This window comes from Mobula hypostoma, chromosome 6 (assembly GCF_963921235.1).
Source record: "Mobula hypostoma chromosome 6, sMobHyp1.1, whole genome shotgun sequence".
NCBI lineage: Eukaryota > Metazoa > Chordata > Chondrichthyes > Myliobatiformes > Myliobatidae > Mobula > Mobula hypostoma.
Window position 1 is genome coordinate 112,189,562 of NC_086102.1, and position 19,044 is coordinate 112,208,605.

The window sequence follows — 19,044 nt, forward strand, 5'->3', positions numbered from 1 at the left end:
CCACGTCCACAGCATCAGCACCACCTGTCCACCCCCACCCCAGCACCCAGCCAATCCCACAAGGAAAGAGTTAAACGCGATCCCTCACCAAAGTAACAGGAGTCCGTCAGACAAGTGTTAGCTTGGAGTGCGATTGTTTTGAGAAAGTACGAGAGAACAAGTCCTCAGCAATGTTTTCAGACTAACAAGTCAGCGGCCACATGGGGGAGAGTGGTAAAAAAAAAATCATTATCTGGGCTGGTCAGAAGAGACCGGGGGGAGAGGTGTACAGCTGGTACCACCGAGGGATGGGAGAGTACTAGAAATCACAGGCCAGTGGCTACCCTCTGACATTGACTTGTTAATGTATGATGGGAACTAATTTGATTTCTGTCCTGCCACTACTCTTTCTGAACTGTATTTGCGCTCACTCTAATAAAGTGTTTTCTTGTGGTTGAAAATTTTCAGTGCTGTACGTTTGTGGATGCATATCCAAATACCGAGTTCCAGAACAGAACACAATGAATTCTAAAACAACTTTTGTCACGACCCCCCCCCTCCACTCCCTCCCCCTTAACCACCCTCTAACCCGGCTGTCCACTCCTCGACTGGCTGAACCTCACTCACCCAGCTCAACACAGAGTGAGTCTGGACTGTCGGCTGTGGGATCAGTTCTAATACGGACAACTCAGTGTTATAGACAGACTGGGTTTTTATCGTTTGCACTATTTGTTCTCTTTTGCACATTGGTTGTTGTCAGTCTTTGTTATTTATGGGTCTTTTTCCCGTAAATTCTGGTGTATTTCTTTATTTTCCTGAAAGTTCCCACAAGGAAACAAATCTCAAGGTAGCATACAGCGGTTTTTAATGTGTGTCTGCGATCTACAGTAATCTATAATGATTTTATGTATTGCACTGAACTGCTGCCACAAAACGACAAACTTCACAACACAACAGCGATAAAAAACCTGACTCTGATTCCGATTCCGGCCAAACTCAGCCTGGCCCACATTCTACCCGTTGCTGGCGGGCAGCCTGTCCTCTCCCTCTCCCTCTGACCCTCGCCTCCTCGTTTGCCCACACTCGCTCTGTTATCCATCCTCACCTTGTTGCTAAGCACCGACCAGCCCACCAGTAGTCACGTGGCCTCCCCCTTTCCCAGGCTCCCCATGAACACTACCTCACCGATTTTTTTCTTTTTTCTTTGCTCTCTTTTTCCAATAGTTATTTAATTTTTTATTGTAATCTATAGTTTTTTTTCTTAATGTGTATTGCAATGTGTGCTGCTGCAAAAGAACAAATTTCACAACATGGGCCCGCTAGGCTAAACCGGATCCTGATTCTGTGAAGACACCAACTGCCCCACGTGGACTGCGGGACCCTGGGGTCCCGGGGAGCTGTTCCAGGTGGGTACGTACCTCTCCATTTTTGACCAAGGTCAGGGTGAAGTTGGGTGCGCAGAGGGTGGGGCACAGTCTACAGCAGTCTGGGTGAGACACCAGGCAGCAACTACGGCACTTCAGCACCACCTTACCAAACCGGATCCGTTTACCGCAAGGAAGGCAGGATTCCGGACGGATAATCTGAGGGACAAGGAAACATCGTTCAGAGAGTACATGGCCCAGTGACGCAGGAGCAGACTGCACAGATCAATGTGGGGGGGTCACCAAGTCAGGGTCAATCACCCCTACAGACCCCTTGGCCCATCATCTCTATGTGTGACAACACCCACAGGCTGCCCCCAACTCATTTTACGTGTGATAGTTATTAACAGAAATAAGTTTATTGTAAACACAAGAGATTCTACAGGTGCTGGAAACACAAAAAGCTGGAGGAACTCAGCAGGTCAGGCAGCATCTATGGAGGGGAATAAACAGTCGATGTTCACCAGGATTGAAAAGGAAGGAGGGCAGAAAGCAGAACAAGAGATGGGAGGTGTACAGGAGGGGAACGAAGCAGGAAGCTGGGAGGTGAGAGATCAGAGAGGTGACAAGCTGAAGGAGAGTACATTAGACCATGGGAGAAAGGAGAGGAGGGGAACCAGAGGAAGCAGGTGGTATTGTGAGAAGGGGAATGAAAAGAGAAGGGGGAAGGGGATAAATTACCAGAAGTTTGAGGAATTGATGTTCATGCCATCAGTTTGAAGGCTACCCAGACAGTACTTCAAGTGTTGACCCTCCAAGCTGAGTGACATCATCGTGGTAGTAGAGGCGGCCGTGGTCAGATGTGTCCGAATGGGAATGAGGATTTAAGTTAAAGTGGGTGGCCACTGGGAAATCCTGCCTTCCGGTGTTGAGACTCTGCTGGTCAGATGGTTGGAGCCCTGCACTCCCCAGCCTGCTGGTGATGAGTCTGTTCTCCCTTGGGGGTGGGGTCTCTCCCCAGCAGTGCCCACCCAAGCCGCCATTTCAGACCATGGCCTCTTACCGTTTTAGAGACAAAGTTGTGGGGCCTGGATGGAGCCTTGTTCTCAGGGCCGGATAATCCCCCCGGTGAGAATAGGATCCCTGCTGGAGGCGCTGGAGTGGTCTGTGGTGTCTGCTGGTTTCTCACACCACCATCAGCCAGCTCTGTGGGAGAAGAAAAGTGGTGAGACGTGTTCTCTGCAACACCCACTCCACCACTCCACCATTCCCCCACCCAAACTCCGCTCGACTTCTTGCCCTGAGGCTGGCTCACTACCTCAAACACACTGCTGGCCTGCCCTCAGGGCTCAGGATTGTGACTTGACTTCAGAAAAATTCAAGGCAAATGATAGAAGTCATGGAGCACTATAGAACAGAAACAAACCCTCCAGCCCATCTAGGCTGTGTCAAATTCTGCCAGCTCCCATTTTCCCACCCCCAGACCACAGCCCTCCACACCCTCCCATCCATGTACTTTTTCAAACTTCTCTTAAATGTTACAATTGAACCCACACCCACCAGTCCCACTGGCAGCTCAGTCCACACTCTCACCCCCGCGCCCCCACCACCATGTGAAGAAGTTCCCCTCCTGTTCCTTAAACATTTTGGCCTTCGGCCTTAACCTATGACCTCTAGTTCTAGAAAGATGTCAAAAAGAATGAAAGAGTGCAGAGAAAATTTACAAGGATGTTGTCAGGACTTGAGGACCTGACTTTATAGGGGAAGGTTGAATAGATTCAGACTTCATTCCCTAGAGCGTAGGAGAATAAGGGGAGATTTGATAGACATACGAATCCTATATAAAATTGGTCATTAACACAAAATGATGCATTTCACTGCATATCATGATTTACGTGTGACACATAAAGCCAATTTTCTTTTACTATTTAAGAGGGCATATTCTACATGGTAATATAGTCAGAGCCCTTCAGTCTATGATGTGTACCAACCTTTTAACCTACTCTGAGAAAAATGGAGGGAAGAGTTCGTTTGATCTATTATCAATGATGGATTCTGACTGAGTCATAGCCTTCTGAAGATGTGGGGAGGCTAGTGCCCATGATGGAGACTGCCCTCTCCCTCTCACCCCCTGTCCCTGTGGCCCCACAGCTGAGTGGTGCTGTGGTCTTGGAGCCAGATCCACTCCCCGGGAAGGTATTTATGGCAACACTCCCCAGGGAACTCCATCCTCGCCGGCTCCTGTTCTGTCACTTGGGCTGCCTTGTGCTCACCCATTCTCCCTTTACCGGTGTGTGTCCACATCTGGGAATGCGCCATCCACACAACTCTGCCTCATGGTTTCCCCGTCGGAGCACCAGTTCTTGCTCAGGCAAATTATGAGTGGTGTAGTTCAAGTTTAATTGTCATTCAACCATACATGAATACCCATGAGTACAGACAAATAAAACAGTGTTCCTCTGGGGGTCAAGGTGTAAAGCACAGACCCAACAGTCACACACAGCACAAGGCATATTATTTTTATGAAGTTATATGATAGACAGACAGACAGACAGGAATTGCTAGAAGCAATTTGGAAGGCACAGGGTATATACATCCCAAAGAGGAAGAAGGATTCTAAAGGAAAAATGACAGCTGTGGCTAACAAGAGAATTCAAAGCCAAAGAGAGGGCATATAACAGTGCAAAAAAATAGTCAGAAATTGAAGAATTTCAAAGCTTTTAAAAAACAGAAGGCAACTAAAAAAAATCATTAAAGATGGAACACAAAAGTAAACTAGCCAATAATATAAAAGAGGATACCAAAATTTCTTCTAATATGTAAAGTGTAAAAGGGAGGCAGGAGTGGATATCAGACCACTGAAAAATAATGCTGGAGAGGTAGTAATGGGGGAGAATGAAATGGCAGATGAACTGAATAAGTATTTTGCATGTTTTCACTGTAGAAGACACTAGCACTATGGTGGAAGTTCCAGGTAACGGGAGTATGAAGTTTGTGAAGTTACCATAACTAGAGAGAAGGTTCTTGGGAATCTGAAAGGTCTGAAGGTAGATAGGTCACCTGGACCAGATGGAGTACACCCCAGGGTTCTGAAGAGATTGTGGAGGCATTAGAAATGATCTTAAAAGAACTACAAGATTCCCATGTGGCTCTGGAAGATTGGAAAATTGCAAATCTCACTCCACTTCAAGAAGGGAGAGAGGCAGATAAAATGAAACTATAGGCCAGTTAGTCTGACCTCAGTGGTTGGGAAGATGTTGGAGTTGATTATTAAGGTTGAGGTCTCAGGGTACTTGGAGGCACATGATAAAATAGACCATAGTCAGCATGGCTTCCTCAAGGGAAAATCTTGCCTGATAAATCTGTTGGAATTCTTTGAAGAAATAACAAGCAGGATAGACAAAGGAGATTTGGCTGATGTTGTGTACTTGGATTTTCAGAAAACCTTTGACAAGGTGCCACGCATGAGGCAGTTTAACAAATTACAAGCCCACGGTATTACAGGAAAGATTCTAGCATGGATAGTGGCTGATTGGCAGGAGGCAAAGAGTGGGAATAAAGGGAGCCTTTTCTGGTTGGCTGTCTGTGACTAGTGATGTTCCACAGGGGTCTGTGTTGGGACCGATTCTTTTATGTTACATGTCAATGATTGGGATGATGGAATTGATGGCTTTGTTGCAAAGATTGCAGACAATATGAAGATAGGTGGAGGGACAGGTAGTTTTGAGGAAGTAGAGAGGCTACAGAAGGACAGACAGATTAGGAGAAAGGGCAAAGGAATGGCAGATGGAATACAGTGTTGGGAAGTGTATGGTCATGCCTTTTGGTAGAAAAAAAATAAAAGGGTTGATTATTTTCCAGATGGAGACAAAATACAAAAACTGAGGCACAAAGGGACTTGGGAGTCCTTGTGCAGGATTCCCTAAAGGTTAACTTGCAGGTAGAGTCTAGTGAGGAAAGCAAATGCAATGTTATCATTCATGTCAAGAGGACTGGATTAAAAAAAGTAAGGATGTAATTTTGAGATTTTAAAGCACAGGTGAGGCCTCACTTGGAGTATTATGAGCAGTTACGGCCCCCCTTATCTGAGAGAGGATGTGCTGACCCCGGAGAGGGTTCAAAGGAGGTTCATGAAAATGATTCCAGGATTGAATGGCTTGTCATATGAAGAGCATTCAACTGCTCTGGGCCCGTATCCACTGGAATTCAGAAGAATGAGGGGTGACCTCATTGAAACCTATGGAATGGTGAAAGGCCTTGATAGTGTGGATGTGGAGAGAATGTTTCCTATGGTGGGAGAGTCTAAGACCAGAGGACGCAGCCTCAGGATAGAGGGGCGTCCTTTCAGAATAGAGATATGGAGGAATTTCTTTAGCCAGCATGGTGAATCTGTGGAATTCGTTGCCACAGGCAGCTGTGACAGCCAAGTCTGTATGCATTAGCCTCCCCAGCAGTGAGGACACCTTCAAAGGGCAATGCCTCAAAAAACACAAAAAGGCAGCATCCATCATCCACCCCGTCCCCAAGGACACGCCCTCTTCTCGTCGCTATCACCCTGGGGGTGGTGCAGGACTCTGAAGACACTCACTCAGAAATGGCTTCTTCCCCTCTACCATCAGGTTTCTCATTATTTTTAATGGGTTCATTGCCCTATCTCACCATTTACTTAATTTTATATTGTAGTGTTTTTTTAAACATTGCATTGCAATGCACTGCTACCCGAAACAACCAATTTCACGGCAGATGCCAGTGATATTAAACCCAATCTGAGTCCTTGGCTACTGAGACATTTGCCACTCACTGTTAGACCGGCAGGGGAGACAGACATCAGGGTGAGGAGTGCGGACACAGAGACCAGGTGTGGGGCAATCCAGGAAACCCCCCACCCAGCCTCGCGGGCACACACCTGGCACAAGGGAGCGTCTCCGCCGCGAAGCCACTGGGTGGGGTGACCTGGGGTGGTTGGGGCTCTGGCTCCTGTCCGTGGGCTGTGTGACCTGGAGATGGAAAACAGAGTGAGACAACAGATGCCCCAGCTGAGGGGTACAGACGCACAAGATCCCGACTGCAGTGGGAGAGTGAGCGGTCGAACAGGTTTGGACACAGGAAGGCCACTCTGTCCATCCAGTGAGAAAGCAGTGCAATTCAGATTTGGTTATTTACCACATGGAGTGAAATCTGTTGTTTGCATCATCAACGAACACAACTTTGTCTTACAAGGACAGGTAGAGCAAGCTAGGGCTTTTCCCTTTGGAGTGCAGGAGGACAGGAGGTGACCTGATAGAGGTGTACAAGATGACAAGAGGCACAGAGAGTGGACGGAGACATTTCCCCAGAGTGGAAACAGACAGCACAAGAGGGCATATTTTAAAGTGATTGGAGGAAAATATAGTGAGGCAAGTTCTGAAACAGGGTGCTGGGTGTGTGGAACGCCCTGCCAGGGGTGGCGATAGAGCCAGATACATTAGGGGTATTTACAAAATTTAGATAGGCACATGGATGGAAAAAACTGGAGGACTATGTGGGAGGGAAGGGCAAGATGCATCTTAGAGGTTAACGAGCAGTCACATCATTGTGGCTGAAGGGCCTGTACGTGCTGTGATATAATCCAAGGATGTGCTGGGGGCAGCCTGACATTCTGGTGCCAACATAGTGTTCCCACAGTGTTCAGAGAAAAAAACAACACCCACAATGTTGGACAGCGTGGCATCCTGTCTGCCAGGGTCCTCCGTCGACGCGGCCCCCTCTGACCCAAACCCACCACAGGTGAGGGAGGCAGCTGTTCTCCTCTCTCTCACTACCCCTACTCACCGATGGGCTTCCGGCCGGGTCCAGGAACAGCTCGGAGGAAGAGCGGGACCTGCGGGCACTGAGGGGAACACCGTCCACCAGGATGCGCGCAGAGCACTGCAGGAGAGAGCAAGTACCCCCTGAATGGAGCTGCTGACGAAAGCCCTCCCTCCATGGGACATCAACACCCCCCCCCACCCACATCTCCTTACCCTCCTATCCCGGTTCTTCGGCCTGGTCACTCTACCGGTCGTCGCTGGTACCTAGGACAGAGGCACCAGTCAACCTGACCACTTACTGAGACTCTAACACCCTTCCCAATGAGCCCACTGTCCCCCACCAGGACACCACCCACCACCCGTTACCAAACCCCTCCCACCACCAAGCCCTTCCCCCTCCCCCTCCCATCAAGCTCCACCCATATCCCCACCGAGACCCCACCTCTCTGCTCCCTCCCACACCGCGCCCCCAGCACCCTGCAGTCCCAAGCCCCACACCCAGGACATAGCCCTTCACAAGCCCCCACCCCCTGCTACAATCCACTTTGCTTCCCCCCCCACTGAGACTCTGCCCTTCCTTCTCCGAGTTCCTGTCCTCATACCTTCTCCACTTCCACCAGTACTCGGCTCCACAAGACAAAGGAGAACCATTCGGCCCATTAACTCTGTTCTGCCATTCCATCATGGCTGATTCACTATACCCCTGAACCTCATTCTCCTGACTTCTCCCAGTAATCTTTGACACCCTGACTAATCAAGAACCTATTGACCTCCACTTTAAATATACCCAATGACTTGGCTTCCATAGTCATCTGTGGCAATGAATTCCACAGATTCATCTCCCTTTGGCTAAAGAAATCCCTCTTCACAGATGAGGGATGGTCCATCTCTGTTGTAAGTGAAATGGATGTCCCTCTGGTCCTAGACTCTCCCACTATTGAAAATACCCTCTTCGTGTCTACTCAATCTAGGCCTTTCAATATTCAATACGTTTTAACAAGATCTCCCCACCTACCCCAACCTCAGTGGCCAAGCACAATTATCCTCAGTAACCCAGCCAGTACCTCACCCACCCTCCATACACCAGTACCTACCATCCTCCACCACCTCTCCCACACCAACTCCTGTCAGGACACACAAACCCACCAGATATGCCCCCCCCCACCCCCCGCAACCAGTCAACCCACCAGCAGTGACCCTGACCCTGACCCACCAACATCTCGTCACTGGTCCTGTCGTAGCTGATGCCCGAGTGAGACAGGTTGGACAACAGAGTCTCCTCCACTGTGGGGATCCTGTGGGTAGAGGAGTACATTTAGATAGCATCCCATGTCTGTGGAAGGTGGGGGGGGGCGGGAAGATGGCAAGAGTGACCCTGTTCCGGTGGAGAGGGGGTGCTGACAGTCCGGAGGGGATTACCCAGTGAGTCAAGGCTTTGGACACGAGACAGACCCAGGAGCACAGCAATAATCCTGAGCTTCCAATGGTCCCATGTCAGATGAATGGAGCCAGTGAAAAGACCTCATTCCCACCCCCTGGGTCCCTAATCCATCCCTTTCCCACCTCCAGGAACAGTTTCACAAACCCCCCTCCTCACACACCCCTCTACCTTCCACCCACAGCTCCCAGCCCAACACTTCTGCTCAAGAGAGCGCACTCCCTCTCCGGCCCGGCCACCGGGGTCTGAGTGACCATGGGTGAAGAGTTGGACACAGACACCTCCCCCCACCCTGCAGGACCAGGGACATGGCGTGTGCTCAGCACAGAGGGGTGCAAGATTGGAAATGGCTTATTATGGTCGCATTTTGCGAGATTATAGTGAAAATCTTTGTCTCCTGTGCTGTTTGTACAATCAGATATTTACACGTCAGGCAGAACGACACAGAGCAGTGACAGCAGATCTGTGAATGAAGAGTTCAGTGCAAGGCTGGTCACCCCCATTAGAGGAAAGGTGCAGGAGCACTGAGACACAAGGCAGAACAGGATGCAGAGTGACGTGTCATAGGCACAGAGGAAAGCGCAGTGCAGGTAGACAGTGAAGTGCAGGATCATAATATGGAACATAGAACAGGAGCAGGCCATTCGGCCCACAGTGTTGTGCTGACCCAACTAAAAAAACACCCAAACACTAATCCCTCCTACCTACACCATATCCCTCCATTTTCCTCACATCCATGTGCCTATCCAAACGTCTCTGAATAGCCTCTAATGTATTTGCCTCCACCTCCATACCAGCACATTCCAGGCATCCACGACTCTGAATTAAAAAAGTTACCCCTCACGTCCCCCTTGAAACTAACCCCTCTCATCCTCAATGCATGCCCTCTGGTACTAGACACTGAGGTACACGTAGTATACTGTGAGGTTAGAGGCCATCTCGTCAGAGTAAGGCACTGTTCGATTGTTATACAACTGTGGGGTTGAAGCAGTCCTTGAGCCTTGTGGTAGGTTCTTTCAGGCTTTTGTATCTTCAGCCTGATTTTTTGGAGGGGGGAGGAAGAGAATGCCCAGGGTGGATGGGGTCTTTGATTATCCTGGCTACCTTACTGAGACAGCAAGAAGCACAGACAGAGTTCATGGAGGGGAGGCAGGTTTCTATGATGTGCTGGGCTGGGCCACAACTCTCTGCAGTTACCAAAGCAAGCTCGGGTACATTTTCTAGACAGAATGGCTGTTGTGTCTTCTGCCCAATGGGGCAGGGGTCAAGACTGCACCAAGGTCCTGTGGAAAGGCACCACCTGGCCAAGGATGGGACACAGAAGCAACTCGTGTAACACAAGATGTCATATTGACACAATGCAACTTTGGTCTGTAAATGGTCTGTCACACCCACAGCAGTAGCAGGATAGGACTGCAGGTCTGGTGAATGAAACATTACAGGAAGGGATGTGGGGAGGGTGCAGAAGAGGTTCACCAGGATGCTGCCTGGATTAGAGAGTGTGGCCCACAAGGAGAGACTGGACAAACATGGGCTGTTTTCTCTGGAGAGGTGAAGGCTGAGGGAGACCCGATAGAGGTTTCTAAAATTATGAGAATCAAAGATGGAGTCAGAATCTCCTCAGTGTAGAAATGTCAAACACCAGAGGGCTTTCATTTAAGTGATGGGGGAAGTTTAAAGATATGCAGGCTAAGTATTTTTAAATAAATCGGTGTGTATGCCTGGGAAGAGCTGCCAGGGGTAGCGTTGGAACGGATGCAACAGAGGTGTTTAAGTGGTATTTGGACAGATGAACAGGTAGGGAATGGGAGAGGGGAGGTGGTATGGATTGTGCACGGGTGGAAGGGAAGTTTAATTTGACATAGTAAGCACAAACATGGTGTGCCAAAGGGCCTGTTCTGCGATTCACTCTCTCCCAACACAACCTCTCAAAGACACAGATCACTCGAGCTCCCCTCGAGGTCATACACCATCCCGACTGGGAAATACCCCCACATCGTTATCACTTGGCTCAAACTATGGATGCCCCTCCCCAGAGGCTTGGTGGACCCCCGGTGGCTCAGCCCCATCTCTGAGGTGGTCAGCGATGGCAATGACCGCTGGTGCCAGTGTCAGTGCGGGGGGAGCGCAGTATCATGGTACCTGCTTCTGGTGGCCCCCGAGTGGCTGTTCAGAACATTCAGGATATTCTCCTGGTCTTCAGCCTGCAGACCCAAGGCTGGACCCTCAGAACTCAGCATGTCATGGACCAACTGGAGACGCCGTTCCTGGGTGCAGGGTGGGAGGGGAGATGAATGGGGAAGAGAGAATTGGGGAGGAACACAGATCATAGAACAGTAAGGCCTTTTGGCCCAGGATGTTGCGCCGACCTTTTAATCTACTCTAAGATCAATTTAACCCTTCCCTCCCACAGAATCTTCCTTTTTTCTACTACCCATGTGCCCAAGAGTCTCTTAAATATTCCTAAAGCATCTGACTCTACCACTGCCCTGGCAAGTCATTCCGTGCACCCACCAATCTGCGTGTAAAAAACTTAGCTCTGAAATTCCCCCCTCGCCCGTACAATCACCTTAAAATTATGCCGCTTGAGGAGACTAATAAATCAGCCATGGTGGAATTCAGAGTAGACTCAATGGGTCAAATGGCCTAATTTTGCTCCTCGGTTTTATACTAATATTTGATTGGACTTGCCAATCCCCATCCCCACTGGGCTGGAGCCCCTCTCTACAGCTGCTGTGATGGACTTCCTCAGACGCCCCTTACCAGCTGCTCGCAAGCCAGCTCCGCCTTCTGCCTTCGCTTCAACTCAATGTCCAGCTGATGTCGGGCATGTTTGAGGTGGATCTCCAGAGACGTCTTCTCCAGCTGTACCTCAGCCAGGAGGTTCCGGCTGGCCGCCAGTTCTTCCTCCGCCGCCTTCCACTTCTTACGGCACCTCTCAAAGCTCAGAGCCAGCTGGTAGAAAGCTGGAAGGCAAGAGGGGCATTTTCACCTCACACTTGGCAAGACATTCCAGAGCTGACCTGTCCCAGCTCCACCATGGACACATGCACGGAACAGATAGTTCTGTGGCCAAGTTTGTGAATGATACGAAGATAGGAGGAGGGGAAGTAGTAGTGAGGAATCAGGGAGTCTGAAGAAGATCTTAGACAAATTGGGAGAATGGGTAAAGGGCAGATGGAATATAGTGTTGGGAAGGATATGGTCATACACTTTGTTAGAAGGAATAAAGGCAGAGACTACTTTCCAAATGGGGAGAGAATTCTGAAATCAGAGGTGCAAGGAGACTTGGGCATCCTTGTGCAGGAATGGTTAACTTGCCAGTTGAGTTGGTGGTAAGGAAGGCAAGTACAATGTTAACATTCACTTCTGGGGGATGAGAAGATAAAAGCAAAGATGTAAAGTTGAGGCTTTACAAGGCATTCGTTAGACCGCACTTGGTATATTGTGAGCAGTTTTGGGCCCCTTATCCAAGGATGAATGTGCTAACATAAGAGATGGTCCAGAGGACATTAACGAGAATGTTCCCAAGAATGAAAGGGTTAATTTATGAGGAGTGTTTGATGGCTCGGGCCTGTACTCGCTGGAGTTTAGAAGAATGAGGGGTGATCTTATTGAATCCCATTGAATATTGAAAGGCCTGGATAGAATGGTTGTGGAAAGGATGAGAGGAGTCTAGGAACAGAGGGCACAGCCTGAAAATAGAACGACATTTCTCTACAACAGAGACGAGGAGGAATTTCTTTAAACAGTGGGTAGTGAATCTGTGGAATTCATTGCCACAGATGGCTGTGGAGGCCAAGTCATTGGGTGTACTTAAAGCAGAGGTTGACAGGTTCTCGATTAGTAAAGGCGTCAAAGCTTACGGGAGAAAGGAAAGTAGGGTTGAGAGGGATAATAAATCAGGAATGATGGAATGGCAGAGTAGACTTGATGGGCCAAATGGCCCAATTCTGCTCCCATGTCTTAGGGTCTTTAACATGGCCAGTCTGCTTCAGGATGTCATCAAACAACTAACCACAGCAGGCAAGAGCAGGACCGAGGAACTGGGCTGGTGAGGGAGTCTTGAGGGTTGGGGGTGGGGGGTGGGGGCAGTGGGGAAAAATAGTTAGAGTTAAGCTGAGGGAGGCAGCGTCATGCCTCAGTGTGCAAATAACTGCTGGAGGTGGAGTGAGAAGCCGGGGACGGAGGCTTCAGAGGGCAACAGGAGGAGGGAACGTCATGTCTGTGTCCAGTAACAGAGCAAGCAGATGGTGGAGGAGATGATTAGATAAAATTAGCCTCATTTTTCACATGTACATCAAAGAATAAAAGTTCAAATTCAAAGTAAATCTATCACCAAAGTACCTATGTCACCATATACTACCCTCAGATTCATTTTCTTGCAGGCATTCACAGTAGAAGAAAAATCAAGACTCAAGAATGTTTAAAGTCATTTCCTGTCAACAAGTGGAAAGCAGAACAAAATAATTGTTACTCCAGATCCTATGCACAAAAAAAAAATCACAAATGATAAAGGACAAAATAAAAACAACAAATAAAAATACATAGATAACTTATTACATTGACTGGATGTCCATAAAGGGAGTGGGGTGAAGTGGAGGCTGGGTCAGTGGGTGGAGGTGTTGAGCAGCTGTACTGCTTGGGGAAAGTAACTGTTTTTGAGTCTGCTGGTCCCGGTGTAGATGTTACGTAGCCTCCTCCCTGAACGGAGTGGGACGAACTGCCCATGAGCAGGCTGGGTGGGATCCTTCATGTTACCAGCCCTTTTCCAGCACCTATCTGTATCTAGGTCCTCGCTGGCAGGTAGGCTGGTGCCCGTGATGCATTGGGCAGTTTTGACTACCCACTGCAGAGCCTTCCTGCCCGCAGCAGTGCAGCTTCCGTACCAAACAGTGGAGCAGCTCGTCAGGACGCTCTCTACTGCACGTCTGTAAAATGACGGGAGTGTGGATGTGCCTAGTCCAGCTCCCTTCAGCCTCCTCAGAAAGTAGAGGTGTCGGTGAGCTTTTCTGTCTGTGTAGGATGTGTTCTGGGACCTTGAGAGGTTGTGTGCGATGTGCACTCCTGTTTCTACTGCCGGTCGCAGAGGTACAGAGGGGTGGGAGTGGTATGTGTTCTCCTGAAGTTGATAACCATCTCCTTTGTCCTGCTGACATTAAGGAAGAGGTTATTTGCCTGGCACTTGGCCTCCAGCTCTTTCAACTTCTATTACTATTTATTATTTATGGTGCAACTGTAACGAAAACCAATTTCCCCCAGGATCAATAAAGTATGGCTATGACCAAGAGGTTCAGTTGTTGTTCAGACCGAACGTCAGAATGGAGGAAGAAATGTGATCTAAGTGACTTCAATGTGGAATGATTGTTGGTGCTAGATGGGGTGGTTTGAGGACCTCAGAAACTGCTGACCACCTGGGATTTTTACACACAACAGTCTCTAGAGTTTACAGAGAGTGGTGCAAGAAGCAAGAAACAAGAAAAACCGTCCAGTGAGCGGCAGTTCTGTGGGTGAGAATGGCTTGTTAATGAGAGAGGTCGGGTGAGAACGGTCAGGCAGGAGAATGCCAGTAATTCAGATAACCACACGGGACAATAGAGGTGTGCAGAAGAGCGTCGGATCTCGGTGGAAAGACTACAGCGGCGGAAAACTACTCCGGGTTCGATCCGGTACCGAATAAAGTGGCCACTGAGCGTAATACGTCGCGGCAGCACAGTGCAAGATACGAAAAGTACCATGACTTGCAATAAATATGAAAAAAATAAAGTACAAGAAGAAAGCAAAGTAGTGAAGTTCGTGTTCAGAGCCCCCCGCCCCCCATTCGAAAACAGCAAGCACCTTGTTCAGTCTGCTGAGGAACGCATTCGGCCACCCGCAGGACCGCGTCCAGTTCCCGCTCCAACATTTCCCTAAACCTCATCATGAGCGCGGGAGGACAGCGAACCGAGCTCCCTCCGGTCCGGTCCGGGCCCACCTATCTCTCTCTCTCTCTCTCCCCCCCAGTATCACGGTGAAGCATGCACCGGCAGCGGGCTCCCTTTAACAGCTGCCGCTAATCGTTCAATTAACACCGAGCTGCGAATTCCGGGTCAGGCCCTGCTGAGGATTTATAAGGCAACACACATAAAAGTTGCTGGTGAACGCAACAGGCCAGGCAGCATCTCTAGGAAGAGGTGCAGTCAACGTTTCGGGCCGAGACCCTTCGTCAGGACTACCCTGAAACGTCGACTGCACCTCTTCCTAGAGATGCTGCCTGGCCTGCTGCGTTCACCAGCAACTTTTATGTGTGTTGCTTGAATTTCCAGCATCTGCAGAATTCCTGTTTGAGGATTTATAAGGAGTGGGTCAGGCTGCAATCGAAGTATTGTGAGCAGTCTTGGCCTCCTTCCCTCAGAAAGGGCTTGCCGGTATCGGTCTAGAGGAGGTTTGTGAGAATTATCCTGGGAATGAAAGGGTTAAAGTATGAGGTGCAGTTGATGGCTCCGGGCCTGGGGTTTAGAGGAATAAGGGGGGATCTCACGGAAACCTATTGAATATTGAAAGGCCTAGATGGAGTGGATGTGCGGAGGATGTTTGCAATAGAGAGGGAGTCTGGGAACAGAGCATACAGCCTCAGATATCCATTTAGAACAGAGATGAGGAGGAATGAAGCCCTTTGGGTGGAGGATCTGGGGAATTCATTGTCACAGGTGGCTGTGGAGGACAAGTCATTGGGTATATTTAAACTGGAGGTTGATAGGTTCTCGATTTGTAAGGGTGTCAAAGCTTACTAGAGAAGGCAGGAGAGTGGGGTTGAGGGGGATAATATATCAGCCATGCAGACATCAGCAGAGCAGACTTGATGGGCCAAATGGCCTAATTCTGCTCCCATGTTTTATGGTCTTCTAGACTGTGGGGATAGATTTTGGAAGATATTGGTCCCCGCACCCACACCACTGTGTCCTCCACCCCAGGGTGCAACATCCACACCCCAGGTACCCAGCACCCACATGCATTGTTAACCACCCTGTTAACACTGGGCTGGGTTTGCAGGAATGAATTCTGAGTAGAGTCACGTTTTATCATCGTGTGTTATTATCCTGTGTCAATATTTGCACTTGAAGCTCAGCAAACCACTTACACGTTTTGTATTTACCTCTTCACTGTCAAGTTCCCTGGGCTTGTATCCCAGACCTCCTCTTCCTCTGATCCTAACCAGAGTGCCAGCCTCAGCCGCTTCTCAGAATTGGAATAAGGTCTAATACCACTGGCACTTGTCATGAAATGCATCTTTGTGTGGCTGCAGTACGGTGCAATGCATAATGTTTAAAACTTTAAAATTACAATCAGAAATGTACAATATCCAGTGGGTTTCAGTTAATTGGGACACATTGGGATCAGTACATTTTGGTCCAGTTAAGCAGCTGTCCCAATTAGCCAAAGCTTCATGGAAATAGTTAAAAAGGTGAAAAAAAAGACAAACAGTAACAAAGAATGTATTTACATGAAATACGGAACAAATTAGAACATCACCATCAGTACTATAAAACTGTATATTAGTTCCTAATGGTTATCAATGAAAGAATTCACCCAGTGCACATAATGAACAAAATCAGCTTTACACCCAAAGGATTGCCTCCAAATCTTCAGTTTCATTGAAACATTCAAGATGATTGTCGATACCTTCTAATTCTTCGTAGGCCCTAACTTGTTGAAGTAGTGAAGTCACTCGCAGCCATTTCTGGCATCTCCAAGCCTGAGCGTTTGAAACCTCAGTGATCAGAATCGTTTCGACCAGTCTATCACTTACTTCTCGCCAACTATCAGTGACAAAAATCACTGCGGCTTAGGACGCAACTGGCACTACTTACAATCTGTTCACTCCAGGCATGGTGTAGTGTCTAACGGCCACACAGATGTGTGCGACAGAACCCGTTCAGCCAGTCTCCTGTCCCAATTAGGTGACATAGTGTCCCAAGTGAGGAAAGGAAGTCCCAGCAATCTTATTAATTAGGTTTTGTTCTTTCAGAGTTGTCACACGTAAGCTGCTTCCCTGAATAACTGATGGCCTAATTCACCAGAATCCAGAATGTACATATACTGTATGTATAAATTAAATAACTAGCGCAGAAAGAGGGCATAAATAAGAAAAACGGAGTAGTGAGGTAGTGTTTATGGGTTCATTGTCTATTTGAGAATCTCCCTGATGAGAAGAGGCCATGTCCTGGGTGATGGGAGTCCTAAGTGATGGATGCCACCTTTATGAGGCATCATCGCCTTTTGATGATGTCCTTGATGCTGGGGAGACCAGCCGATGCCAGAGTTTGGCTGAGTTTGCATCCCTCCCCCTCCTGTCTTCTCCTATCATTTCAGATCTCCCCCTCCCCCTCCCCCTCCCACTTTCAAATCTCTTACTATCTCTTCTTTCAGTTAGTCCTGATGAAGGGTCTCAGTCTGAAACATCGACTGTACCTCTTCCTAGTGATGCTGCCTGGCCTGCTGCGTTCACCAGCATTTTGTGTGTGTGTTGCTTGAATTTCCAGCATCTGCAGATCTCCTTGTGTTTGCAACTTTCTGTAGCTTTCTCCAATCCTGTGCAGTGGCCCCTCCATTCCAGATGGTCAGATGGTCTGGAACACTCCTCTGTGTTCTTTGTGACTTCCTCCTTCGAATGCAGGTCTTGATTGGCCAGCCCAGCTCTGTCCCACCACACTGTCCGTTCTCCTGCCGAGGCTTCTGTTCCAGCACAGTTGAACTGAAGCCTGTTCAGACTTTCCCTATGCCTGTAATCTAAAGCACCGCACAGACAAAATGCTGGAGGAACTCAACAAGTTCCCTGACTACACCAGCACACGCGTAAGAGCAGGGATCACTGATACCTCCTGGTGCATAAGAATCAGTTCCTTTTGCCTGCTCCACCGCCCATTTGTATCACAGCTAACCTTCTCCCTCAACACCACCTTCCCTCAATATCCCCACACCCCTCAGTTCCCACGATGTCTAGAGTTCTATCGATCCTGGATTGAACTCCATGGCTGAACCAACACAACTGGAGAATTCCTAAGATTCACCATCCTCTGGGTGAATACATTTCCCCTCATCTCCATCCTGAGTGGCCAACCCCTTATGCTAAGATGCTCCCAGCATCCAACCTGAAGTTTCAGTGTGATCTCCTCTCATTCACAGAACACAGAACAGAACAGCACAACTCAGGCCTTTCAGCCCACAATGTTGTGCTGACCTTTTCATCTACTTTAAGATCAATCCAACCCTTCCATCACACAGCCGATTTCTCTATCATCCATTTTCCTTTCTCAGAGTCTCTGATATGTTCCTAAAGCATCAGCCTCTACCGCCACCCCAGGCAGGGCGTTCCACCTATCCACCACTCTGTAGAAAACCTACCTCTCATACCCTCCTATATTTTTCTCCAATCATATTAAAATTATGCCCCCCTTTAATTAGCTGTTTCCACTATGGGAATAAGTCCCCTGAACGTGCACATCTCCCTTGTGCTGCAAACCTGCCAACCCTGTCTGTCCACTGACCTAGAGCAAGCAAATCCGTTTTTTATGAGTCCAGAATTGTGAATTCAATAAGATCCTATGTCAGGCCCTATCAGGGGAATGCCTTCTTTGCTCTGTAATCAAACTCTCTCATGATAACAGCCAGCAATCAGAATTAGGGTTATTATCATTGACATACTGTATGTTGTGAAATTTGTTGTCTTCCTGCAGCAGTGCAGTACAAGACATAAAAATTACTTCAAATTCCAATAAGAATATATATTTAATAAAATGTGCAAATAGAGGCCAAAGGGCCTGTTTCTGTGCTGTAATCTTTCTATGGTTTGTTTTGGTCCAGGTGCAGGTCAGTGGGACTAGGCAGAAAAATGGTTTAGCACAGCCAAGAAGGGCCAATGGGCCTGTTTCTGTGCTGTAATCTTTCCATGGTTTCTTTCTAAGAGAACAAAATAGGTGGAGCTCATCGATTTGTGGACCATTCAGAAATATGATGGAGGAGGGGAGAAATTCTTCCTAATATGTTGAGTGTGTGTCTTCAGGCTCCCGTACCTCCTCCCCTGATGGTAGCAATGAGAAGAGGGGACGTCCTGAATGCTGAGGGTCCTTTACACAGTAATGGATTCTGCCTTTTAGAGGCATCGCCTTTGGAAGATGTCCTTGATGCTGGGCAGGCTGGTACCCATGGTGGAGCGGGCTGACTTTGTAAGCCTTGGCAATTTTTTTCCAATTTTGTGCTTTTGTGCCAACATTCCCTCTAATTTTTTTTTACAGCTGTGCAGACTGACCATTGCTCTGAGCAGGAACATTTTAACATGACCTGAAAACTGCACGGCACTTTCAGTGGTTAATTTTGTAATAGGCAGACTATGAATACTTGGAATGAACATTGAAAACTCACATACTTTTGATTTTATTTATTCGTTGAAGGGTGCAGTGAAATGCAGTACAACAAAGAAAATTTCATGTTTCGC

The 19,044-nt window shown here is 48.3% G+C and overlaps 1 protein-coding gene across 1 annotated transcript in view; it reads right to left on the minus strand.

Annotated features, from left to right (window-relative positions):
• The window catches only part of LOC134348745 (rac GTPase-activating protein 1-like), a 38,803-nt gene extending 24,310 nt beyond the window's left edge, over positions 1 to 14,493 (minus strand). Inside the window, exons 1-9 of the mRNA XM_063052547.1 lie at positions 14,409 to 14,493; positions 11,334 to 11,536; positions 10,713 to 10,837; positions 8,346 to 8,427; positions 7,346 to 7,396; positions 7,155 to 7,250; positions 6,250 to 6,340; positions 2,407 to 2,549; positions 1,398 to 1,562 (exon numbers count right to left, since the gene is read on the minus strand). Of these exons, the coding sequence (XP_062908617.1) occupies positions 1,398 to 1,562; positions 2,407 to 2,549; positions 6,250 to 6,340; positions 7,155 to 7,250; positions 7,346 to 7,396; positions 8,346 to 8,427; positions 10,713 to 10,837; positions 11,334 to 11,536; positions 14,409 to 14,493 (1,041 nt within the window). The remainder of the gene's footprint in view (positions 1 to 1,397; positions 1,563 to 2,406; positions 2,550 to 6,249; positions 6,341 to 7,154; positions 7,251 to 7,345; positions 7,397 to 8,345; positions 8,428 to 10,712; positions 10,838 to 11,333; positions 11,537 to 14,408) is intronic.
• Positions 14,494 to 19,044: the final 4,551 nt, after the last annotated feature.